The sequence below is a fragment of the Telopea speciosissima genome, chromosome 3 (assembly GCF_018873765.1).
Source record: "Telopea speciosissima isolate NSW1024214 ecotype Mountain lineage chromosome 3, Tspe_v1, whole genome shotgun sequence".
In the NCBI taxonomy this organism is placed as follows: Eukaryota; Viridiplantae; Streptophyta; class Magnoliopsida; order Proteales; family Proteaceae; genus Telopea; species Telopea speciosissima.
This window is the reverse complement of record NC_057918.1, coordinates 17428714-17454635: the sequence shown is the minus strand read 5'-3', so window position 1 is coordinate 17454635 and position 25922 is coordinate 17428714. Positions and strand designations below refer to the sequence as shown.

General features: G+C 41.4%; 3 protein-coding genes across 5 annotated transcripts; 1 reads left to right on the top strand and 2 right to left on the bottom strand.

Annotated features, from left to right (window-relative positions):
- The first annotated feature begins 976 nt into the window (after positions 1-976).
- On the top strand, positions 977-11098 carry LOC122655617. 2 transcript variants are annotated; one of them, XM_043849861.1, is made up of 6 exons: positions 977-1427; positions 9211-9385; positions 9572-9900; positions 9995-10126; positions 10278-10376; positions 10490-11098. In XM_043849861.1, the coding sequence occupies exons 1-6, from the start codon at positions 1003-1005 to the stop codon at positions 11037-11039; spliced, it is 1710 nt and encodes a 569-aa protein (XP_043705796.1). In that variant the 5' UTR covers positions 977-1002; the 3' UTR covers positions 11040-11098. The 2 variants fall into 2 exon arrangements, with proteins under 2 accessions (XP_043705796.1, XP_043705797.1); XM_043849862.1 differs by having other exon boundaries at positions 979-1427; positions 9268-9385.
- A 1821-nt stretch (positions 11099-12919) lies between these two features.
- LOC122655618 (1-aminocyclopropane-1-carboxylate oxidase homolog 1-like) lies at positions 12920-23295 on the bottom strand. Of its 2 annotated transcripts, XM_043849864.1 has the most exons (3): positions 23285-23295; positions 13262-14117; positions 12920-13171 (listed from the first exon to the last, which is right to left on the bottom strand). In XM_043849864.1, exons 2-3 carry the CDS (start codon positions 14108-14110, stop codon positions 12923-12925), a joined length of 1098 nt encoding a protein of 365 aa, XP_043705799.1. In that variant the 5' UTR covers positions 14111-14117; positions 23285-23295; the 3' UTR covers positions 12920-12922. The 2 variants fall into 2 exon arrangements, with proteins under 2 accessions (XP_043705799.1, XP_043705798.1); XM_043849863.1 differs by lacking the exon at positions 23285-23295 and having other exon boundaries at positions 13262-14148.
- On the bottom strand, positions 22433-23278 carry LOC122654910 (1-aminocyclopropane-1-carboxylate oxidase homolog 1-like). The gene has a single exon (XM_043849170.1). It carries the CDS (start codon positions 23276-23278, stop codon positions 22433-22435), a length of 846 nt encoding a protein of 281 aa, XP_043705105.1.
- Positions 23296-25922: the final 2627 nt, after the last annotated feature.

Below are 25922 nucleotides of genomic sequence, written 5' to 3'. Positions count from 1 at the left end.
TTGCTACATTTGGCTTTGATAATTCCAATTTCTAGAAACTGGAGGACAATTGACATTTTGATTCTTCAATTGCAACTCATTGACATTTGCTTGCTAAGAATCTTAGATTAGTAGTGTATATAGTAGTTTGAGTTCTTATTGTCCATTCGAAGAATGTGGATTAAATTGCAACTCTCTGATAATATTTTAGATGAATTAATTGGAGGATCCTTTTTTATTTGACAATTGGATGTCTAATTTAGGAGTTGAGAAGATTGTTGATCGATCTTTTGATCCTATGCAGTTGTGTGCAGAAAGTGGAGGGGGCACAATGCAGGGGTTTGGAGAAGTTGTAACAGTTTTTCGCATTGATTACAACAAAACCAAAATGACTTCAAACTGGTAACTAAACCGAATAACCAAACAAATGAAAAACTGGTATTGAAACCAACGAAAACCAGATAAATGAAACTGAATACTATAAGGTTTCTCGGTTTTGATTTGTGCCTTGTTCATCGTTCCATTTAGCCGGAAGAATCAGAACCGGGCCGATTGCCACCCTCACATACGCCCCTCAATTGGTTTGGACCAAATTTTCACCTAAGAACAAAAATCCCTACACACGCCCACTTCAATATCATTTTCTTTAGCGTGGCCCTATGCGCACAAGGTCAATGAGAACACGCACATTAACATCATGGGGCCGCCGGGATTTCATCTTTCGTGGATTAGTCAATCATTTTGGGTATGGACAGTAGGATTAGTACATTCCCCACAGAGCTTTTTTCTCTTAACTTCAATATATTCCATTATAATTTCTACCAAAAAAACAATAAATATTCCATTATAATGAATATTTTTTGGTGAACGTTATAATGAATTTGTGAGAGTGCAAAGACCTAGACCCAACAAGCGTTCCCAAAAAAGTTCACCAAAAGAACAAACGTTCTTAGCAACGGCATTTCGACGAACAAGTGAGAGCTTTGCACCAGAGCACCAGTAGGACAGTGCTATTATTGTCAAATGCATCGGCTCGTCCCCAATGTTCATGGAGCTCTTCTTCGCTTTCTCAGAAATCAATTCAAAATTCCCACTCCTTTCTCCTCTATTTCGCCTTTTCACTCTTCTGATGAAGCCGTCGGTTTTTATCCAAAACTGGATTTCATATTCAAAGAGGTTGAAGAGATTCAATCACTAAAGCCCACAACAGAAACGAAAGGGGACACTCGGAGTAAACAAGAGAGTTCCGAACTTCCACAGATTGAAAGCAAGGTCCAGATTTCACACCCATGGCCAGAATGGATGGATCTCATGGAACGCCTCTTAAAGACGGGCTACTTCAGAGACAAGGAAGACCCTTTTGAGCGTGGCGAAATGGGTATCGAGAATTCGAATAAAATCCGAACTGCGTGCCTTAACTTTGCCCGTGATCGACTTGATCTCATAAAGTGAGTAGTGAATTAGTGATTAAACCTTGTAGATGTACTACACTTGGCGGTTTGATTCAATTTGCCTTTTTTTTTCTCTACTGTATGATTTTAGAATTGCGTATTTGCACTGGTATTAGTTGGAATTCCGAATTGTAATGCTACTGCATGCTCTTGTCTGGGCCTCTGAGTTGAAAGAAGTATTTGAGATGAATTGAGTGTGGGACATCACTTTGTCATGTATCTAATTTGGTCCAATTTTATTGAACTTACACAATTTCATCTCTCCTATATTCAGTGGACATAGATATCTTAGATTTCAGTTTTCTACTGTATCAACCATTTTCTTGTGAGGATTTATGGTTAAAGCTTCGGCTGAATGTAGTGGCCCGTGCTTTTGCGAGATATAGGAGGTCAGTGTTACATTTTTTGGTTTTCCCTTAGTTCTAGTTGTGGAATGATGTCTATTGTGGTGAAAAGAAGAGAAACTACCCTTTCATTGTTGACGGTTTTAAGCACTGATGGATAGGGAAGAGGTGAGGAAACAGAGGAACAAATGAAAGTTTTCAGTATGAAGTATTTAAAAGTAAGAAAGGTTCTACTGTAAGGCACACCTCAAGGTATTGCTTAAGGGCAAACCGAAAAATGTGTTGCTTAAGGGGAAGCACTGAAGGTGTAGCGAAAGAAGCTCTAACACTCCTAACCCCACCTCAAAAGCTGTCTCTCACATGAGTCACTGACCATACACCTTGCATTATAATGAGAACTATGTGCCTTATAAGATTTTTATTGTAGGTCAGGGATTTTTATTATTTAAAGTGTATTTAATTTAACTAAAGTATTGGTATTTCTATTATGTTTGACATATTTTAGATGTTTTAATACTCATGTTGATGATTTATGCATTTATCATGGCATTTCATTGCTTCTCTACAATTTTAAATTTTCTTATTTTTAGCCTTGTAAGGGTCCTATGCTTCACTATGAAGAGTGAAGCAGTTCAGTTCACTATATTTTTGTTTACCCTCTTAAATCATTTTTTCTGAATTGAAGTAGAGGAGCATAATTTGTAAGTTCACCTCTCATAGAATCTTGCAAGGAGAACTTTACATATCCTTCCCTGTTTCCCCTCTGGCTCTCCCTCTCCTCTCCGGCCTCCCGCACTCCCCTGCTCGCTGCTGCAACCCCACTCATCTATGATCTTGGTTCACCTAATCCTTCTATGAGTTTCCCATGGCTGTTCTCAGCTTTCTGGCCAGATACCCTGAGAACAACTCTGAGACCCTATCCATTATTTGAGTTCGATCCCTTTCCATTTCCTCCTAGAAGGCCTTAGGTGGAACCTCCCACACCATCTACTCGACTGTACACCATTATGAATGAAGAATCCAATGCCCTGTATAACCTCGATTTCCAGAATGTCAGCTTCATTCTCTCGGAAGATTGCTCTAATGGCAGAAATGATGGACCATTGGATCTCAATCTTACTCTTTAATCCACGCTCGAACACTTCCCAAACCAGTTTGCGCCTTGCATAGTAACACTTGGCAACCAAGTTGCCTTCTTATATTGTTACTCTCTCCCTGTACCGATTCTGAGCAAATTTGCGGGGAAATTGGAAGATTTCAGCTTCTCCGGAATTGGTTGGGATGAAAAATCTTCACTCCTCACCCTTTCCTTCTTGGAATCTATGTAACTTCGATTAAGGTTCCTTCGTTGACAAAGCTTCATCTCTTTGAGTTCTAGAAAGGACAAAGTCTTCTTAAGTGTCAATCCCTGAGGACTTGATTGTTCGGATACATTTTGTGCTTCAACCTGCAAAAAATGGGGGAATTAACAAGGAATAGAACCAAAAAGTCACGAAGGCATTAAAAGAGAAAGAAACTGTTTCTTCTCTTTGAAGAATGATCATACTCTGATTTGATATAGGTATGAGATTCAAGCCCAGAAGCACAGAACCCACAAAGAGTCTATCTCTTTGTACCTCTTGATGGAAACCTGTTGAGGCAAAGGATGCCATGAGTACAATCTATGGATATTAATGGTATTCATGTTTGGTGTTTACACTTTATTTGTGTATGAAAAAAAAAACTATAATGGTCTTCTTAGTGCTTTAATGAGTATACATGTTCCAAGCATTGAGAAGCATGTCCTTGAGCCCAAGCATTAAACCAAAAGATTTCAAGCTGCTCAAGAGACTGTGTCATGGATTGGGGGAGATCAAATCGGAAGATCAAGTCAGCCATCCATGAGGATTCAAGCAACTTGAGGCAGAAATCGAAGATTTATTTTAGTTTGCTTGAGTGTATCCTAGGTGTTGTATTTCATCTTGTAATATCTAGATGATCCTAGGATGTAATGATCCCAAGTGCTCAAGCTCAGGTCATCGCCTATGGACTTAATTTGGAAAACCTAAGATAGGTGATTCATTGTGTAGACTGACTAAGTCAAACTGGACCTAAATGGTTAACATATATCATGAAACTTTGACTTAGCCCTATAGTAACTTGAATGGACCTTATTTTGGTTCACTTGGCAAGGTATGAAAACCTACTGGGAAATATGTTCAAGTGATGTGCTTCATGAAGTAAAAAAAATCCATTTATTGCACTGGAGGCTGACTTACTTTGAATGGAGTAGACAACCGTGCTTCAGAGTGGACGACTGGTACATGATCCGTTGGTTACTGAGAGCACCTTTATACAAACGGATGCAAGGTCGTCGGCCAGCAAATCGTTTGGAGGATGTCCGAGAGGTGTTCTTCATAGTCCATATAGCGGCGGTCAATTGGCTTTGGAAATTGGTTGACTAGAGTTCAAAATATAGATCCGTTTGAAATCATAATGGCTAGATTTTTTTACTGTTGGAATATGGTCTGACTTTAAGTTTTAATAAGAGACTTTTGAGCAAATACATGGAGACTCTGTCTGGCTAACATCGTGAAAAATTCCACCACCTATGTGCTTCAACTTGCAAATCTAATGAGCGAGCTATTAAGCAAAGAGGCTGAGAAGCAAGGAGCTTAAACATGCAAATCTAAACAGCTATTGAGCATGACTACATGAGCCATTGAACAAAGGGGATCAACACATGTGCTAAAACTTGCATATTAATTCATTTAAAAACAACACTTGCATATTCTCTTGTAAAGAGGTAACTTGTGTTTCGCCTTTGAGCCATTTTGAATCACTTTTTAGTGATTGTGTGGTAAAGGGTATTGAGACCCTAAACCTTGGTTAAGTGTTTCTTCTACTCTGCAAGGAGAGTGTGTTGAGTGTTTCTCCTACTCTACAAGGAGAGTGTCTGTCGAGTGTTTCTCCTACTCTGCAAGGAGAGTGTCTGTTGAGTGTTTCTCCTATTCTGCAAGAAGAGTGTGGTTGATATCGGGGAGATCATTGAGTACGGGTGTTTCTCCTACTCTGCAAGGAGATTGTGATAGTGGAATTCCAAGCTGGTGAGAGCTTTGGGAGTGGACGTAGGACGGTATTGAGGCTGTGCCAAACCATTATAAATTTTGTGTGTGCTATCTTTCTTTTTCCCTTTGTCTCCATTATTTGTTTTATTGTGTTTAACTGACATCAATAGGAGATTTGACATAGTTGATTGCAGAGGGTTTCAAAAGAAATTTTGAAGTTGGGATTTTATTCTCCACTTCCCAATTCACCCCCTCTTAGGTTGCCTATATGGTCCTATAGAACCCATTAGTTTAATATGATTGGAATTAGCTTCGGAGACTTGGAATCCCTTAGCAATCTCCTCATTGTCGCTGACAAAGCCAGATAGAAATCTAAAAGGCCATCCAAAGTGGTGAGATCCTCTGCACGTACGTTCAGGTGAACGTACATCTGAGGTGCCAACACCTGTCCCACTTCTTGCCATTTAAAAGGTGAAGAGGGGTATATATGGAAGCAAAAGGGACAGGTGTTGTCACCTGAGATGTACATTCAGGTGAACGTACATGCAGAGGATTCATCCTCACCACAGCTACCTTTGTCATCTACCCGAAAAAGAATCTTTGGAGATACAGGTCCTGAACCATGGCGTTCTTTTCTTATTCCCAAGCTTCTCTGTATATGTTTTTGTTAATCAGAGTGTAATGGGTTATTTCCAGATTAGCTTCAGATGGCAAGACAGAGGGGATTGGATTTAAAAGAAAAAAACAGGGGAGGTGGAAACAAAAACAGAGCAGCAGAAGAGCGGAAGTTAACAAAGAAGGCGGATGGGGGAGAAGAGCAGAATTGGTTTTGTTAACGTTTTTAAGCCGTTCTATCCATTTTTGGAAGTGATGGGTTTTAATCGAAACTCCTTGGCTACCCATTATCAGTCCTGTTTGACCACTACGTTACAAGCTTCTCTTGACGTGGTGGGTTGTAGCAGGGGAGGGGGAGAGGGAGAGAGATGTGCATGATGCAGCTGCCATGGAGTGAGATGCAGTGGCAACAGGCTGAATGGTTAAGATCTTTTCTCTCCCATCCAATGGTAAAATATTACTGGCATGGTTGGTAAAAAAGTCATAGTGAAGTGAATTACGTCACTAGGCATAGTGACTCAAAAGATTACCCTATGAGGAAATAAACTGAGAGTTACTCCTCACACCCCAGTGCATGCTTTTCGTGGGTTATGATGACTTGCTTCAAGCCTTCACTTTTGAAGCACTGGAACTCTACCAAGTTCTTTGAGCACTGATGCCACCTGAAAAATGAGAAAGGCTTGCTAAGATGCCTAGTTTAGAAATTGGACAAGCTTGTAACGTGGATGTCATCTCTAACTAAAGCTATTTCTGTTTGTCATATGGGAAAGGAAAAAAGAGGCTGTCGTACTCGTATTTGCCGGAGTATGCGGTGTTACTGTGAATAAATTCACGGGTAAGATCGTATCTGTGTTGTAGGCGTTTGCTTTTGCCTTACTATGTTTGTCGTAGAAGATTAATTCATTTGCGTGTGGTTTATGATTTCACAACTTTAGATAAGATAGCTTTGGTTGTAGCTCTTTCTATCATCCCATTTGTAATATATTATGTTGGTTACTGTTAAAAAAGGAAGACCATGCTTGCAGTAGCATTTTCTATGGATCTTCTACCATTATTTAGGATAAAGTGGCACATGGAATTCATGGAGAAACAGGATTTTAGAAGTTAACCCAAGCCGTTTGGTGCTCTGAATGATAATGAAGAAGACCATCATATGATTAATGTTATTAAAAAGCTTGCATGCATGCTTGAACTTGGTAACCATCGGCTGGTGTTTGTAACCTATGTCATCAATTACCTTAGAAGATAAGAAAGGAAGATTTAATTCCTCTTGAAGAATTCGGGGATCAAAACCAGTACAATCAGTTCCAACTTGACCGTGTTGGTCTTCATTTGTTTATTCCACAACACTTGCTTCATTCTTTTATAACTTGGGTTCATTTTTATTTCTACATGGCTACAACTTAAAAGGATCATCTTGTTCGTACAATCTCTGCTTTCTGTATTTTCTTCTTCTTCTTCTTTTGTTGGGGGGGGGTGTTGGATGGGTTATGCCATTTTTGCACCTAGTGCTGCTAATAATATGCACCTCAGGTTACTCATGTTGTGTCTGATTTGATAAGATGTTGGTATTAGTCCCTTATATCCATAGTTTTCATTTTTGTTCAACATGAATACCAAGAGAGTATAGTTAATTTTGCATCTGGCCATGGTTGAGATGGCTGAGTTCTACTAGGGGCCTGCCATCTAGCTCTTTAACATGGTCTGGGAGAGGGGGTGCTTCAGGACTCTCTCTGGAACTATCTTCCTATTAAGCTCAAGGACTGAGTTTTCCTTCAGCCACAGTCAAGGGAGAATCCATTGACCACGGCCTTCGGATGGGTGGGAGAGGGTATCATGCACGATCTGTGGGTATTATTGACTTCGTCCAATGGGGGGGGGGGATGTTTAATGACCCTAGGATGGTGGCTGACCCTTCAGCCACCAACAACAACAAACTCAGCCTCATCCAAACTTAATGGGGTCGGCTACATGGATCCTAACAAAACAAAGTAGTGGAAACAGAGTTCTAACCAAGAAAGGGAAAGAAAATATGGGAAAAGAGGGATGCGGAAAGAGATGAGAAATGACAAATGAAAGATTAAAAAAGTAGTAGGATAGAGTCACAGTCCAGCGCGTCAGGAGAATCTCAGCTAAATGGGGTCTGCTACATGGATCCTTGCCCTCCAATAGGCTCTATCCGATGTCATACTTGGTACAAGACCTAGACTATGCATGTCCTTCCCCACCACTTGTCCTATGGTCATTTTAGGCCTGCCCCTAGCTCTTTTAGCTCCTTCAATCGGAATCATATCACTCCTCCTTACTAGGGTGTCCCTAGGCCTCCGTTGAATATGATCATACACCTTAAACGACTCTCTCGGAGCTTGTCATTGATCAGGGAAACTCCCAAGTCCATTCTTATACGTTCATTCCATACTTTAGCCTTACTTGTTTTTCCATACATCCATCTCATCTTTCTCATCTCTGCTACACATAGCCTATCAATATGACACTTTCTTAACTACCCAACATTTTGCCACATACGTCATAGCCAGTCGTACAGCAGTCCTATAGAAATTTCCTTTAAGCTTTAAAGGAATATGTTGGTCACACAACACTCCGGATGCACCTCTCCACTTCATCCATCCCAATTTGATTCTTTGTGAAACATCATCCTTTATGTCACCTTCTTTATCTATGATTGACCCTAGATATCTAAAATAGTCACTTTTTGGTATCTCTCTTTCCTCAATTGGCACCCTTCAGCCATCAGTGTAGGAAAAACTTTCCCCCAAGCTTAATTCCTTTGTGACAGAATTGTTGCAATGCAAAAGTATCTTGGTAGAGTATATATGGTAGTTGCTTTGCTTTACATGGAATAAGTTAGACCAAATAGAAGGCAGTTGATTCTGAAAAAATGAGTTCTGGCAATTGTCAGTAGCACATTGAAGGGAAGAAAGCTTCATTATGGAATGTGTTAGTCCAATATCCTCTATGATGCTTCTTCCCAGGCTGACCTCCTTTTTCTGTCTTGACTCGCTTTCTTCAGTTCGATAGCCACCAGTAGTTGCAGTTTTGGGGGGGAGGGGGGGCATGGGATTGACCCATTGATGAAAACAACAGAGGAAGGATAGAACTTGCAGAAATCGAGGCGCCAGGACTCTTTAGAGATAGGGGCGAGGGAGTTAGATATGAGTTTTCGTCAGCTGATTAGATCCGGGGGGCAGGGAGAGGAGCTGGCAGCGTTGTGATTTTAGGAAATGGTCTATGGTGGAGTAGGATCCAAGTGGCAGACTGAAAAATATTTTGTGAAAAGTTCTCCAGCTTCTGACCTGTTGCAAAAGAAACAGATAAATATTCCCTTCCTCAACCTGGAGAGAGAGAGAGAGAGTAAAAGAACAGAAAACAGCTGTGGACAGAAGAAAAAGGAAGAAATCACTTTTTTATAAATTTAAAAATAATAACAATGGACAAGGAGAAAGTATGGGCGTGGAAGTACATAAACTTTTAACTCCTCTTCACTGACTGTTCTTTTCTTCCATATGGGTTCCCTTTGTCTCCTCCAAATTCTTCTAAGAGAGCCTGACATACCCCTCTCTCTCTCTCCCCCTCTTAGTAATTTTACCTTTTTGTATTTTTCTCATTATGTTTTGTTATATGTTACCAAATTTTTTATAGTAAAGAATGTCTAGATAATATCTCTATTCATGTCTATATGATATCTCTATTCATCAGCATCATTTAATGCTTGCAATTTTTTGTACTCTAAACTAATAAGAATTCCCATGACAGTCTCCTTGTCATCAAGACCTTCAATAGTTATCATGTTTCATTTGCCTTTTCTGGCAGGTACTTATCTAGGAAGGACATCCGGGTGGTTGTGGGATCTGGTTGCCCAAGCATAGACAGGAAAGTGGTCAACTCTGGAAAGCGTTTAAGATCACTAGTGGGTGTCGATGAAGGAAATGTGCGTGCCTGTTTACCCCTTAGCTCCTTTCTCTTTGACTATTTAATATCATTTTTATTGTCATTTCCATGAAATTAGCAAGTTAAAAAGATGCCATTGTAGTGTTTTTTTTTTTTGGTAAAAATGCCATTGTAGTTAAAGACAGTAGAAACATATGAGACCTAATATCTTTGAGGATCTTAGTAGGTTTGCAGCTCCTGCACCTTGAGGGGAAGCTGTGAGAGGGCATATGTGAAAGCCCGAGAGAATGAACGTGGTCGGACTGTTGATGTCATGCGCATCTTAATAACCTATGGTCTTGATCCTGTTACTGGTTCAGTGGAGAACAAGTCATGCCTAAACAAAAGGATTAAAGAGTCAGTTAGGAAGCTGCTGACTGAAATGGTGGAGCTTAGCATCAGCCTGGAATCTGATCCTGTTAAGGGCACCTCCTCCCTGATACTGGAACACTCAAGTCAGCAACAAAAAGGCCAAATTAATGTTCCAATGAAGCAGGGCGATTGGGTTTGCCCAAAGTACTTACATAGCAGATCTGTGCTGTTCTAATGAGCAAGAGTCTCCAGAATGTGGTTTTCTAACTCGAGATAAAATTTTCTTTTCTCTTCTCAGATGCAATTTCCTGAACTTTGCCAAAAACATAAAGTGTTTGCGGTGTGATGGGCTATTCCAAGAAAAACTAATGAAACTCAGAGAGGATCTGGATCATCTTCCGATGAAGAAAGGGGACTGGTTATGTGACAAGTAAGTTACCTTGAGACTGGGTAACTCCAGATGATCATTCTCCCATTTTTTTTTTGGAAGGGGGGGGGGGGGGGGAGGGAATGTCTACTTTGAAATGTTTTAATCCTGTACCCTTCCCAATTATCTCAATCTCAAATGTTCAATTTTACAGATGTAACTTCTTAAACTTTGCCAAAAATACAAAGTGTTTACAATGTAAAGAGAAGCCTACAAATCGACAGCTCAATCCAGGGGAGTGGGAATGCGAGTCGTGAGTTCTCTTCTACTTTCAATTTCTGAGTTTCGCCAAATACTTCTTGAAAATAGTTGTATCAATGTTGTTCATCGTTTTAATGCAGTTTTCACAATTATAATGTTTTTTAGATGCAATTATGTCAATTTTAAAAAGAACATGGCATGCTTGAGATGCAATTTTAAACGGCCAAAGGCATCAAAATACCCAGAATTTTCTGCTCAGAATCAACATGAAGATGGAAGCTTTCCCCAGGCTCACGGTATGAAGTTTGTTAGAGATGATGATGAAGCCCATGATCAACCTTCTATCAAATACAAGAGACAACACCAAAAGGATGGAACAAATTTCTGGAGATGTGTGGAGGATGATCTGCATCAAGTTGATGGGTCAAACACATGGAACCAATTCGAGTTTCAAGATTTTCCCGTTGTGGGAGGTAAGAGTCCTCTCTCCCAGAACCCACAAGAGAGTCAGAGATGGAAAGAGGAAATGGCAATGAGGAGCCTATATATTTTAAGGCAGAGGGAAAATATTGATGATCTTAGTTCTGGTAGCTTTAAAAGAAGGTTAGAGTTACTGGAGTCTACAGATGATGAGGAAATAGTTGGGTGGTTTGGACAGGAGAAAAGGATCGAAACAGGTAAGTATAAATGTGAACCTGAGATATGTAGACAATGATTAAAGATGAATATATTTGTTGGTTACTTGGTTGTAACTTACAATAAGTTATTTGCTATTGGGTTTCCTTTAAATTCATGTTCCTTTGTCCAGAATTCCGAGATAAGGTTTCAAACTTGGAAGAAAAATGAACTATCAATTTAGAACTTAAACAATACAGAGTAATTTGAAAGACTAAGAATCACCATCTTTTATGTACTTTGAAGTTTGGAAAAAGGGAAATTTTGAAGGCAAACATTTCAAATTGTTATATAATGATGATGAATTTAAATATAGTTACTTCTACAGATTAGAAGATGGCTGTACAAGGTTGCAAGCATGGATTCAAGTATTTGTACTAGTTAAATCATTATAAGAGATAATTTTGGATAAAAATGGAAATGTACGGATACATGAAAAAAAAAAAGGGACTAAGTTTCCCTCCCCCACCCGGTGAATGGATTCCCACCATCCTATGGTTGGCAAATTCCTCCAAGATTTTATTATTTTCCCCAAAAAACCCTCTAATACCCCTGTGCGCAGCTGAACCCGCATTGGTGAATGGATTACCATTCGCCATGGCTGAAGGGAAACTCGGTCCAAAAAAAAAAAAAAACTAAAATAGAGATCCAGGTAGAGAACCTAGTTAAGTACATGTAACTAACAGAAATTAGTATTGCTTGTTTTAATGCTGAAATGTCTATTATTTATGTAGGAATGTCTATTCAATTTTCCCTTTTTTCCTGATTTGCTCAATAAATGATGATGAATGTCTAAGAACAAATGAGGAAGTAATGGAATTGAGGGGACCTACTAAGTAAAAATTGAAATGAGAGGTGTTTCGAGCCTATCATGTAGGAGATGTTTGGTTTTTGCCATGTTCAGAGTTGAGGTATCTGATGCAGATAACAGACTGAATTAGACAGGGAAATCTCCAAATTGGTCTGGATTATATTGTGTTTTGGAGTTGTGCCACATGAATGACATCCAATGCATCCTTTTTAAGCTTTTTCATAACATCTATTCTTATTCAGTGTTAAACCGTGTCGGTGCCTCTGTGACATTGAGCAATGAGAAGATCTTGGGATGGATACCCTTAATAGTTATGTCTTCAAAAACTTTTGGACGAAACGACCTGACTGCAACAGTCAAGACGATCATCTGTCCTCATCAGCTGAGTCAAGAGGATCATCTCTACTCATCAGCTGACCGAGGTTTCTCAAGAATTTTTGGTAGTTTGGCACTGCCAAGTTTTGATAGTTACATTGTTTGGACTGCTGGGGTGAGGGGTTTATCTATTCTAATAAGAATTGAAGTAAAAGCCTCTCTCCCGCATTCTCAATTTTGTTTTGTAAAGAGAATCCAAAATTTAAGTTGAAGTCATGAAGATGTTAAAAGTTCTCGGTCAACAATCACAGATCCAAACTATTTGAATAAAATATTTTTACCAGATTTTCAGCATAAAATTTTGATTTCTGCCATCCTTATTTGGTTATAATTCTACCTTATCTCTCATCTTCACGTTTCATGGTATCCAGCTCAGATGTCTGTAAGTGATCCGATCCTATGGTACTTCATCTTTGTATATTGCAGTAGCAACATGTATCTTCCTACTGAGCCTATCCATTTATCTAAAATCAGAATCGTTCCATCCATATGGATTAATCGATAGGTTACTGGAGTACTGTGCTTGAACTAATTATAATTGGTCATCTCCATCTCCATCACAACGTGAATCTCAACTCGAGAGAAGAACAGAGTCGAATTATAATTTATGTGGTTATCATGAAATAATACATATTTCAGTATACAGTCGTCCATTGAAACTGAAAACTTTTTAAAGTACAAGTGTCATACTTTAATTACATTGTTTATCCATGAAACAAACAAACAATCATGCCCCCTCACAATCTGAAGAAATTTACCATTGTCTTGCCATCCAGCTCCTTGGTGAAGAACTTTTTCATATATTCTCCAAGTTGAAATTGCCGGAACAGTGCAGGTTTTTCCGGTGATATCAACTCCGGCAGGGGTCCATACAAGTCCTCCCTATTACCTGGATTCATGAAAATGGCAATCGAGATTCGTGACTCCCGGTGAGGATTCGCTAGCACTCGATGTTCTACGCTTTTGTATTCATCGTTCGATATAATCTGAAAACCAAAATTTGCATAATCTTGTCAAAATCTTAAACATGTCTGAGCTATTTGAAAAAAACAACTACTGCCCAGCTGATCGGATACCTGGAGAATGTCGCCGATGTTGATGACAATAGCATCAGGAACGGGTTTCACTTCCAACCACTCATCACCGTATTTCACCTGCAAACCTCCGACATGGTTCTGCAACAGCACAGTCAACACTCCCGGATCGGTGTGAGATGTAATCCCCAGCGTTAGATCAGGTTGAGGGCAGTAGGGGTAGTAGTGGGCCGCCATCACCCTTCCTTCCAAACAAGAAAGCTCCTTCAACCTCTCCGGCGTCACACCCAAACCTTCCGACAAGATCTCCATCAGAACCTCTCCCACCCGTTTTGAGTGGTGGTCCCACTCCAGCACCTCTCGCCGGAATATGTCCGGAATATGCTCGAAGTCGGGATGAGTAGGGCCCAACCTCATCTGAATCGTGTCCCTCCAGCTGGCGGCTTTGGATTTGAAGAGATCGACATTGGTGGAGAAGGTCACACCGCGACCCATCTCCCGACTGTAGAGCTGCGACTTCACCTCCGTTGGCTGCTCGTTGAAGGCTTGGATGGCGTCGATCGTGCGGTTGATAACGTCGGAGGGGACGCCATGGTTGATGACCTGGAAGAAGCCGAACTCTCTAGAAGCATCTCGGATTTGTTCCACGATGCGAGATCGACGATCGGAATCTACGCCAGTAAGATCGACGACGGGGATAATATCGGAGGCGGGAAGGGCGGTGGAGGGGATGGAATTGGGGAGGTTTTCAGGTGGGTGGATGAAGAAAGGAGGGATGGTGGTGGCGCCGGCATCTACAAGGCCTTTAACTCCGATCTTGGACTCATCGAATTGCTTCACCGCTGTCGCTCGGTCATACCCGTGGTCACCGGTGGTAGCACCGATCGTCATCTGCACCCTTCTTCTTATTGCTGTTTTAGGGAAAAATGGCTGAGAGGAAAACCTTGTCGGGTTTTTTTTTGGGGTAAAAACAAAACCTTAGTCTTTGTTGTTCCTGTTTTTGTTGCAAGTACCACGTAAATGAAATCTGTGTGGTGGTGAAAGCGGAAGTGAGAATAGTTTGGGTGGAATTAGCCATTTTATAATGTGAAATAGACTATGGAGGCAGTTTGTATGGTGCATACTCTACTGGCGTAATCTCCTTAATTAGAGAGGACGAGGGCCAAGTAAATCCATAAATATTCAAAATCATGATTCTACGGAAACGTGTTTTGCTGATTTACGCTACCAAACATTTCCTAAGATATTAAGATGTTGTACTGTCAGTGCCCCACTTTCTTGATTGGGCTTTTAGGGACTAGGATCTTCTGCAGGACTATAAGGTGTGCGGTGCATATCCTGCGGCACAGCAGACCATATGGCACATATGGCACACATGGCCTCTGCTATGCCGCAGGATGTGCACTGCACACCTAACGGTACTACAGAGGATTTTTATCCAGCTTTTACCAATAAAAAACTTTCTTGATTGGGCCACATCGTCAATTTTAGGAGAGATATTTGTTTATGGTAGAAAAAGAGGGACTTGCATATGCAAGGAAACGGAGGAGGGTCCTGGTTAATTTGTTCGATTTATAATATGATATGATATGATATGTGAAGAAATCAGAAAATTGAATATTTTTTAAAATATTTTAATATCTCAAATCAAAACCAAGTAATAAATGATTTTGGTTAAATGAAATTTAAATAGTTTCAGTTAAAAAGATTTTTATCGGTTTTGATTTTGATTTTGTTGTTAGTTTGAATTAACAGTTATGGGCCCAATTGGAAAAAAAACTTATTTGTGAATTCCAATAAAAAAATCTCATAGTGTTGGGCTTGAACTAGGACATCAAGGTCCAAATTGTGACTTCTTAAATAAAAGTAGATTAAATTATTAGTGTATAAACTGTATATGGTGTAAATTACTATTAAAAAAAATAATAGAGAATGTATATAAAATGCCAAGATTAGTCGGTTTTTTTAATTGGTTAGGTATGTATAATCAGTTCAATATCATACCAGTTGTAATCATTTTTAAGTAGGTTCAAATTCTTTATCAATTCAAAATTGAACCATATCGTTTAATAAACAATTTCACTTTTTAAAAGTATAACCGAACTAAGGGTGAGTGGTGGCAGAACGTACGCTTTGCGAACCTAATCTCACGTCTTTCATTTATAACCATAGATGTTACTAGAAGTTAGTCTGAACCATTGATTTGTTTTAACTTTAATAGCCGGTTCCAAGCTTTTACGGTAACACTCTCTCTCTCCATCACCTCCTCCGCCATGAACCCCGTGCAACACCTCCGCTATTCCGTCTTCCCCACTCTCCACAACACCCCATCCCCCTACACCTATTGGGGGGTTTCATGCGCATCTTACTCATCTCTGATTCTTTGGCGGTTAATTTCTTTCATTGTTCTTCTCCCCTCTTAGATCTGTAAATCACAAGTTTGAGTGTGTGTGTGACAGAGAGATATGAAGTTCTCTCTTTACTTTTCATGGGTTTTGGTTTTTTTTTCGTGAGATTTAAAGTGAAGGATATCTTAGAAAGAACTAAGAAGGCTTTTGCAAGGAGTTTTAATTTTTGGATTAAAGCTTGGGTATTGGGGTTTTTTCTTGTCTTTTCCTGCAAAATCGGAGAATCGAAGCATCGGATTTTTTGTCTTCCGCGTGTTATTGTGCTCCTTTTTTAATAGTAATAAAGTTATTGTTTTGGCTTTATACATCCAAGTTGGCTTTTGAAGAAGACTCCTCTTGGTTCATCTCGTCCGATCGCAACTAAAGATTGTAAAAAAACACACCATACCAGTTCGTTGTTAGGAATTAAATTTCTTCGAATTTATAATTTAAGATGCAGATGATGTCCAGAGATGAGCTTCCAATTCCCACTTTCGTCAAAGGTTTTGCTCATTAGAAAACCAAATCCAACCTTAACCGTACCCCAAATCCCCAAAACCTCCCTCTAATATCTCCAAACCCACCACTTTTGTTTGTGTTTGGAATTCGTGTTCTCAAAACCAGATGCCAAGACCCTTGTCTTCAAGGCTCTTCAAGGTGATCAACCATGGCTTCCCCAATGGAGTTCATCTCCGAAATAGACTTTGAAGGGTTATTCTCCTTACCACCGCTTGAGAAAGAGAAAGTTGACCCTATTGAAGCAGGGAGGTTGCACCGGTGGATGGGGGAGTTGCAAAATAATAAAAAAAACTGGTCAAACGGAGATATTGGTTGCACCCTAGTGGGGAGGAATCCGGTGAAGGGTGGAATTCCAATTGGGAGGCTACGCCGGTAGATAAAAACGGCAACAGACAGTCTCGGTTAATTGAGATAAAAATATTCAACGACTGAGATTTAATTGAATAAATCAATGGTTGAATTTAATCAACGTAATGCAAAACTAATTTTATCCACGTTTTGCGACCTTTTAACCCCGAACTAATTACTAAACGGTTTTTCAGTTCCGATATAAACAGTTCGATTCGATTTCAATAAAATGATAACGCATGTTTCTCTATTCTTTGATTGATTTTACATTTAAAATGGGAGAGGGGTTTTAAGCTAGCATTGCATAATGGAATGTTGAACGATAACATTATATTGATAGTTGGATCTCCTTGTTTGCATCTTGGGCGTTCAACCTGTCAATTTTTGCAAAACTCTCTCTCTCTCTCTCTCTAGTGCTATAAGAACCCTATCTCTCCTTCAAGTTCCAAGGACTCAAATTGGAGTAGAGGTTCGGCCTTTGCAGGCCTCTACTATACATTTCTCTTTAAGGATTTGTTCATGAGGTTTGAGGATATATGCAAAACTCATTTTCTATAGTTTTTTTTTTTGCCTAGTTGTTGCTTGGAGCAATACATTGTCACTGGCATCTGGAGAAGTCACGGGCTCACGATGGCAAGGTCTTTGGACCGGTAACACCGAATGGAAGGAGGAAGATGAAGGGAAAATTCATCCAAAAGAAAACGAGAAAGGGAGAGAAAAAGGATCCATAGGTTTTGGGACTCTTTTAATCTAGATTTCAAAACAAACAAAGAAACATGGGGAAAGTTTTCCCACACCGGTGGTTAAAGTGCATCAATCATCATCCTACAGTCATAAAATTTCTCTCTATTAGACCAAGTCGATAATATTCCCATCCAAAGTCTTGATTTTCCAGCTGGCAAATTGTGTTTCAATTGAAAACTTAACGTGCAAGGGAGGGGCCTTAAGCTCTACATGTCCATTAAATTTTACCACATGGCAAAACATGAACTTCTTTCGGAGTTTCGAGTCTTGATATATGGTGTTAACTGAACCTCTACCATATCATTCTCACATGGAGTCACGGAACCTTGGAATTCTGGCTTCTAGTCTTTCCTATGATCAAGGAGGTCATTTTCCCGTAATGGATTACATAATTATATAAACAAGAATGCACTTCAAACACCCTTGTCACACTCAGTGTAGAAACGCGTTCCAACTTTCAATTACATTCCGAAACAATCCCCCTTATTACATTCATTATTTAATCTATAATTATGCATAACTAAGGGTTAAAACTATCAAAATGATGAATATTTCCTCCAGTATATATATATCTTGCCTTATTGACGACAGTTCAAGAACCTCTTTGCTCATCATCCTCTAGACTTAAAACACACCTCAGACTTGATCTGACTCTCTGTCCCAGTGAATTTAGCTCGTCTCCGGGAACCCAGCACGCCCGGGGTGCTGTTAGCCATTGGGCATAGGGTTGGGGAGAACGGTGGGGGAATGGGTGGGTGAGATGGAAGAAAAAGGAAAAACAAACTCGTGAAATGTGACATCGCGAGAAACAAAAGTGTGGTGAGTGGAGAGATCATAAAAGCGATAACCCTTTTGATGAAAAGGGTAACCAATGAAGATGCAACGTGTAGCACGGGGGTTCAGTTTAGAGCAACCAGGGGGGTGGCTATGAGCATAGCATAAACAACCAAACACACGAAGATGGTCATAAGAGGGGTTTTGATTAAAAAGTAATTGGTGAGGGGAGTGCCCATCAAGGTTGGGGGTGGGTGTGCGGTTAATTAAATAAGCCGCAGTGAGGACACAGTCACCCCAAAATTTTAACAGAAGATGGGCTTGAAAGCGGAGAGCGCGAGCAACCTCAAGAAGATGACGGTGCTTGCACTCTAGCACTCCATTCTGCTGGGGAGTGGCGACACATGAATGCTGGTGGATTATGCCATGGAGGGAATAAAACTGTTGCATAGGGCTGGAAAAAAATTCTAATCCATTATCAGTCCGAAAAGTGCTTATTTTACAATTAAACTGAGTGTTGATCATATGATAAAAATTGGTGAAAATGGCATAAGTTTCAGATTTATGTAGCATAAGATAAACCCAAACACAGCGGGAATAATCATCCACGAGGGTTAAAAAATAATGCGCGCCAGAAAGGGATGCAGTAGGGTAACCCCCCCATATATCGCAATGAATTAAAGCGAAGGGGTTCGGGCTACGATTATTCCTTAAATGAAAAGGTAGACGAGTCTGTTTAGATAAATGACAAACATTGCAAGGGGATGGGGAAACAAAATTATTTTTAATATTTGGAATAGTAGGAAGCAAAGGAAGTAAACGACGAAGACGATCTGGAGAAGGATGCCCGAGACGAAAATGCCACAGCGGAGATGGTGGAGGACGCCCAACCGTAGAAGCAATGGGAGAAGGTGATGAGGGAGGGTTGAAATAGTATAAGCCATCACGCATCGTGCCCACCCCAATCAGCCTCTTCGCAGATAGGTCCTGCAAAACTCGAAAAGAGGGAAAAAAATTGATAGAGCAATTGAGAGAAGCGGTGAGCTTACTAATGGAAATTAAATTAAATTGAAAGGCTGGAACATGTAAAACCTCATGCAATGTAACAGTAGGACTAAGAGTTTTAGATCCATGGTGGGTAATAGGAAGACTCGCACCAGTCGGCAAGCGAACATGTGAAGCAGCGGGGAGAGGGCAAGAATGAGAAAGACCAGAAAAATCGCATGACATATGGTCGGTAGCCCCACTGTCGAGTATCCAAGACGAAGAATGCATACCTGAAACGGAAAAGTTGGCTGCACTACCTGCCATATGAGCTCCGGATGGGGAAGCAGTAACGTGCAAAAGGTTCAAAAGTTGCTGAACCTGGTCGTGAGAAAGGCCAGACAAAGGCGTGGAAGGCACTGTAGAAGCTTGGATAGGTTGCTGGACTGGCAGAGTAGCAGCAGCATGTGCGTGAGCCTGTGGTGCAGCAGCAGCTTGAGTTGGAGCGTGGTTGGGTTCACGGCTAGAAGGAGATCGCCGAGAAGGGCACTGCTGCCCTGGTGGAAATCCATGAAGGACATAGTAAGTATTGCGCCAGTGACCATGGCGTTGACAGTGGTCACACCATGGTCGTTTCCGAGGCTGGCCAGATGATGACGGAGAGGATCGAGCATCCTTAGAAACAACCATAGCTGCAGCGTCGAGCACAGCAGGAATGGTGAGTGCACGCTGTTGCTCTTCTTAAACAATGAGATGATAATTGCGATTAACATCGGGCAAAGGATCCATGGTGAGGATCTGAGAACAGAGAGCAGCGTAACCGTCAGAAAGGCCCATGAGAAATTGATAAACTCACTCCTCCTGAGCAGTCTATTGAGGAGCAATAGGAGCCCCACACGTGCAAGAGACGGAGGGGGCATGAGAGGCTAACTCATCCCACAATACTTTCAACCAAGTGAAATAATCAACCAAAGAGTCTGTGCCTTGTTGGATCGTGGCAATCAAACGTTTAAGGTGGAAAACCCGAGGAGCATTTGTGCGAGAAAAACGTTCCTCAAGATCTTTCCAAACAGAAGCAGCTGTCTCGGCATAAATGACACTGTCAGCTAATGGTTTGGAGAGAACATGTAAGATCCAGGAGAGAACCATGAAGTTGCAGCGGTCCTAGAGTTGAACAGCGGAAAGCGGGGACGATGGCTTGACAAGGGAACTGTCGACGAACATCATTTTGTTTTTCGCACAGAGAGCCATACGCATTGCGCGTTTCCAAGTAGGATAGCTATCTCCAGTCAAAGGAGACGACACAAGAACAGTGCCCGGATTATCAGAATGGTGAAGATGATAAGGAGAATTGGAATCGAGGGTAGAACTAGACGAAGAAGAGAGATAAGTGGAAGAAATATCATGGTTCTCCCCCATGGTGATAAAAAAAAATAAATGAAAGATGGAGAAAACCTGCTCTGTATACAGAGCAAAAGAAGAAAACATTGAAAGGATCTGTGAACCTGCTAAACTGATACCATGTAAAATAGGAACTCACGTTGAAGGAATTGAGTAGTTTTCATTACTCTATGTGGGGTTAAATACCCAAATAATACAAGATATGTATCCTTGTGAATGAGGGATAAGATTTAGGAGATTTACAATAAAAGGAAATAAGAGACACAAAAGGAATGAAATACAATAGGTAAGGATAAAAATCCTAGAAGGCAAGTATGACACGGATTCCTTCTAGTGAATCCGCTAATAGGGTGCTGTTAGCCGTTGGGCTGTGCCGCACACATCTCTAGGCATGCACTGAAATGTGTGCGACACATCTCAACCGCTGGATGCCCCCTAGATGTGCCCTGGGCATTGGGTTCCCTGGAGACGGTCCTGATCTCCACCGCTCTCTGTGGACTCCAAAATCCTACCTCATCTCTTTCCTCCTCAAACGCAGGGAAAGAAAACTTAGCCACGAGTGCCGACTTAAAACGTTGTAAGGAACCGTCTTTTTTTTTATGGAATTTATCGTGTTAGGCTTCTAAAGATGAGGAAGATGAAGAAAAGCCATCTTGAATGAATGTGGAGTTCTACTATCGTTTCTAGCAGAGCTATGGAAGCCATCAAACCCAGACTCAGAGAACAAGTATCGCACAGTATGTCCAGCGAATTATGAAGAATAGCCTGTGGTTTCAGGAGTTTTCCAGAATTCCTAGTTTCTTTAAGAGTCCTAGTTCAGGATGTATGTATAACCTCCATAAATTTAATCCTGTTTTGATTTGGCTTTCTTTATCCAGTTAATTTAAGACCTCCAAACACAACAATTGTTTAATTTTTTAAAACTAATTTAGGAGTTGTTTTAAGTCTTTTAATAGTCAATTAAGTAGCCAATTTAATCACTATATACGTAGGGCTGCAAGTTTGGCCCTGTCGGCCCGAACCAGCCCTGGCCCGCCCTGAGCCCCAACAGGGCCTGGGCTAAGATTTCTGGCCCTGAGGGCGGGTTAGGGCCAGAAATTCCTGGCCTTGAGTCAGGGTCGGGTCGGGTCAGGGTTGAGACCTCGGGTCAGCCCGACCCTGATTTTGGCCCTGAAGAAATTTCTTTATTTATTAAAAAATAGAAGCTATTATTTATATATAAAGTGCTTAACGCACTTGGTAGTTTGTGTTGTGTAAAAATCAATTGCTACCAGAAGGTCTTGGGTTCAAATCTCCTCTCTCACATCTTTTATAGTCTTGTTATTTTAATTTAATTATTGCAGGGCCAGGGCCAATCAGGCCGGGCTTGGGCTGGGCTGAGCTTGGCCCGTCAGGGTCAAGGTTAGGGTCAAGGTATTAAGGCCCGGAGTCAGGGTCAGGACGGGCCTGGGCCCAACTAAGGGGACTCAGGGTTAGGCTAGGGTTTTGAAAAGCCCGGCCCAACTCGACTTGTTGCAGCCCTATATATACGTATTCTCAGAAGAAAAAAAAAATTACAATATAATTATCTTTTATTGAATCTTTGTATTCTGTAACGGCAATATGTGTCTTCCTACTGAACCCATACGTATCTCTAAGATCAGAATTCTTCCATCCATATGCTCCAAGGGATCCGGAGTCATCTATTGACCAAGTCCGTGAAACAATCATGCTCTCTCACAATCTGAGGAAATTTATCATTGACTTGCCATCCAGTTCCTTGGAAATAAATCTTTCCATATATTCCAACAGTGTAGTTTGCCGGAATAGTGCTGGTTTCTCCGGCGATATTAATTCCGGCAGAGGTCCATACAAGTGCTCCGTCTTACCTGGATTCAAGAAAATGGCTATCGAGATTCGAGGCTCCCGGCGAGGATGCGCTAACACTCGATGTTCTACGCTTTTGTATCCATCGTTCGATAAAATCTGAAGCCAACGTTTGCATAAACTTGTCAAAATCTTAAACATCACCCATCCATTGGAAAGATCAACTGCCCAGCTGATCGTATGGACTAGATCATACCTGAAAAATGTCGCCGATGTTAATGACAAGAGCATCATCCACAGGTGTCACATCCAACCACTCATCACCGTGATTCACCTGCAACCCTCCGATATGGTTCTGCAGCAGCACAGTCAACACTCCCGGATCAGTGTGAGACGTAACTCCCAACGTTAGATCAGATTGAGGGCAGTAGGGGAAGTAATGTGCCGCCATCACCCTCCCTTCCAAACACGATAGCTCCTTCAACCTCTCTTTCTTCACACCCAACCCTTCCGACAGGATCTCCATCAGAACCTCTCCCAACCGCTTCGTGTGTTGATCCCACTCCAGGACCTCTCTCCGGAATATCTCCGGAATAAGCTCGATCTCGGGTGAGGTTGGGCTGAACGACACATGAATCGTATCTCTCCAGCTGGCGGCCTTGGACTGATATAGATCGAAATTGGTGGCGAAGGACACGCCGCGACCCAAGTCCCGAGTATAGTACTGAGACTTTACCTCCATTGGCTGCTCGTTGAAGGCTTTGATGGCGTCGATCGTGCTGTTGATAACGTCTGAAGGGACGCCATGGTTGATGACCTGGAAGAATCCGAACTCCGTAGACGCATCACGGATTTGTTTCACAATGCGAGATCGACGGTCGGAATCGAAGCCGGTAATATCGACGACGGGGATTAGATCGGAGACGGAAGGAGTGGTGGAGGGGGTAGAAATGGGGAGGGTTTCGGGTGGGTGGATGAAGAAAGGAGGGATGGTGGTGGCGCCGGAGTCTACAAGGCCTTTAACTCCGATCTTGGACTCATCGAATCGCTTTATCGCCGTCGCTCGATCATACTCATGGTCACCGGTGGTAGTCATCTGCTCCTTCTTCTTCTTCTTCTTCCTTCGTGTTAGGGAAAAATGGCTAAATCCAAGTCTGAGTTCGTACTTCGTAGTAGTAATTAACTTAGGCAACCGAAGTGAATTCTTTGCTTATGGCGGTGGAGGAAATGAGAATAAATAGCGATTTATCTAGAATAGTGTGCCCTGTTTGTTTGTAATGAATGATGCTTTGCTCTACTTAGAACAAAGGAGCGCCATGAAATATGTCCAGCTGCAAATTCTCTTCTAGCAGCAGACAAGGCTTAGGAGTAGGAGTAGCCGAGTAGGCACTCCACAAGGACCGCAATTTTCATGTCACAATAATGACAAAAGAAATTCCCTCTTGTCGGTAATTCCAGGGGATCCACAAATACGGATAAATGGCAATTCTTACCATCGGCTTTGTCCTCTTCTTCATTTATCCTCTCCGTAGTCCATTCTACTGTTGATAGACCTTTAATGTTTTCAAGGTCTTACGTCTAGTTTGTTGCCTGGCAAACCCCTTTTTTTCTCTTTGAACTTAACGAGTTAAAAAGAGTAACAGGAGGGAAGGGCCTTGGGATCTACATGTTCATTAAATTGTCAACCTAACATATTCTTGCACATGGAAAAACATGTGATCACCCAAGGAAAATTGGGATCCAGATCTCCTACGGCCCAGCTGCCCCTAGCAGCCTCTGCGATGTGATAGGATCGCGTATGCAATGATCGTCTTATCCTCGTTCAGATAAGGAGATGGGTAGGGGGTAAGACGATCATTGTGCGTGCGATCCAATCTGCATCACACAGGCTACTACGGGCAGTTGGGCCGTAGACGATCTGTATTGAGAAAATTGGACTTAAATATTAATACTATACTTTTAACAATAGAGAATAGATTCCTTGATGAAAAAAAAAAAAATTTGGGTAAATGATTCCTTAAGATTTTATATATTATGCGGGGGGGGAGTCACACCCACTTAACAATAGAAAAGCGCAATTACCATCACTCCCTACACTTAGTTCCATTAAACTTTGTTAATAATACTCTCATGCATTCTATTGGTTATTGTCTCTATCTGCTCAATGGGACTACAAGGGAGAGGGGAGGCATTTTTTTTTACACAAATACGCAAACCAAGAGAGTCACTCCCTTGACCTCCTCGGAGGCATACATGCATGTTATTGGTGAAACCTGATCTTAGTCCAGAAAGTGCAGTGGGAAATCTTCGGAGGATTGTTTTCGACCTCGAAACACGTTCAGATGGCGTGCATACGTCACCATCAAAGGCAGTGAGTCTTGTAGAGCTCGTCGAGATCTTCGATTTGATATGTATATCGACATACGTTAGGTTTAGGTGTGACCTTGATCGGATGGGTCTTTTGGGCTTCTAGGGGCATTTCTGCACTTTTTTGGGTTAGGGTTTTTCTATAAAGTGTCCTTATCTCGTTGTGAGAGGTATGTCAGATTAGAGGGTTTTGTAACTTGCTTCGGAGAAATAGTGAAAATCAGTTCTATTACCGACCGTGAATGTAGCCTACCTTCTTAGGGGTGAACCACCCAAAATCCCTGTATTGTGTGTTTGTTATTCTCTTCTTTTTTGTTTTTTCCTGCAAATCCCATTTCTGGGCATTGTTTTTCTAACAATACATTCCAACGGACAAACCACCAACCAACATACTAAGTTATATGGGTTGCATGTTTAATCAGTGTAGAAGACACAGTTTCCTGGATTTTATCGAAATTGGATATTGAGGATCATTTAAGTGATGGAGTTTCCAACTTTCGAGATAGAAATTCATCATTGGTTTGTCAATCTACATACATATGTGGGCAGACTTCAACTCTTGGTTCTATTCATGGGAAATGAAAAGGAGTTTGTGATGGTAGTGGTAACAGGAAGCACTTCAATTCCAACTTTCAATAGATCAAAGGAAGTAGTATAATGGCCGGCCGGTTATTCTTTAAGGTCTGGACGAAGATGAAGAATGCTACAATCACTTGTCTCCTACCGAGCGTAGTGAGGGAGAAGAAAAGAAAGGGAGAGATATCAGGTGAGAAAGTGGAGGAAGAGATAGAGAAAAATAGGATTAAGAAAAAGATAACGCGGAGAATGAGTAGTGGTAGGAAGGGAGAAGCACACAGAAAGAGATATGGAGAGATGAAATAACGTGGATGCAAAGAAGTTGTTGGAGACGGTGGTAGATGTGGATATTCCAATTAGCGGGGCTGGATTCAAACTAGAAAGAGCCCATGCCACGGTATAATGCTAAAGCTCCCTTATTAGAGATGTTGTGATGAATTTAACTTGTTTCTAGGGAGGCGTGCGCCCAGGGTGCTATCAGGGGCATCCAGCAATTGAGCTGTACCGTACACATCTCGGTGCACGTCTAGGGATGTGTGCGGCACAACCCAACGGCTGGCAGCGCCCTGGACGTTTCCTGTTCCCTGGAGACGATCCTGATCCCTGTTGTCATGGAGCCGATGGCAGATCTATGGGATCGGAAGGCTATGAAGAGGGGTCCTCTGTGTGGTCCACTAGACTCGGCTCTCGACAATAACGTTGTTCCCTAGTCACCATTGGGTGGTTCCATGGCATGACCTCGATCAGGAGAAGGTCTTATGACTTCACCACTTCATGGGTAAACGTTTAAGAACCCA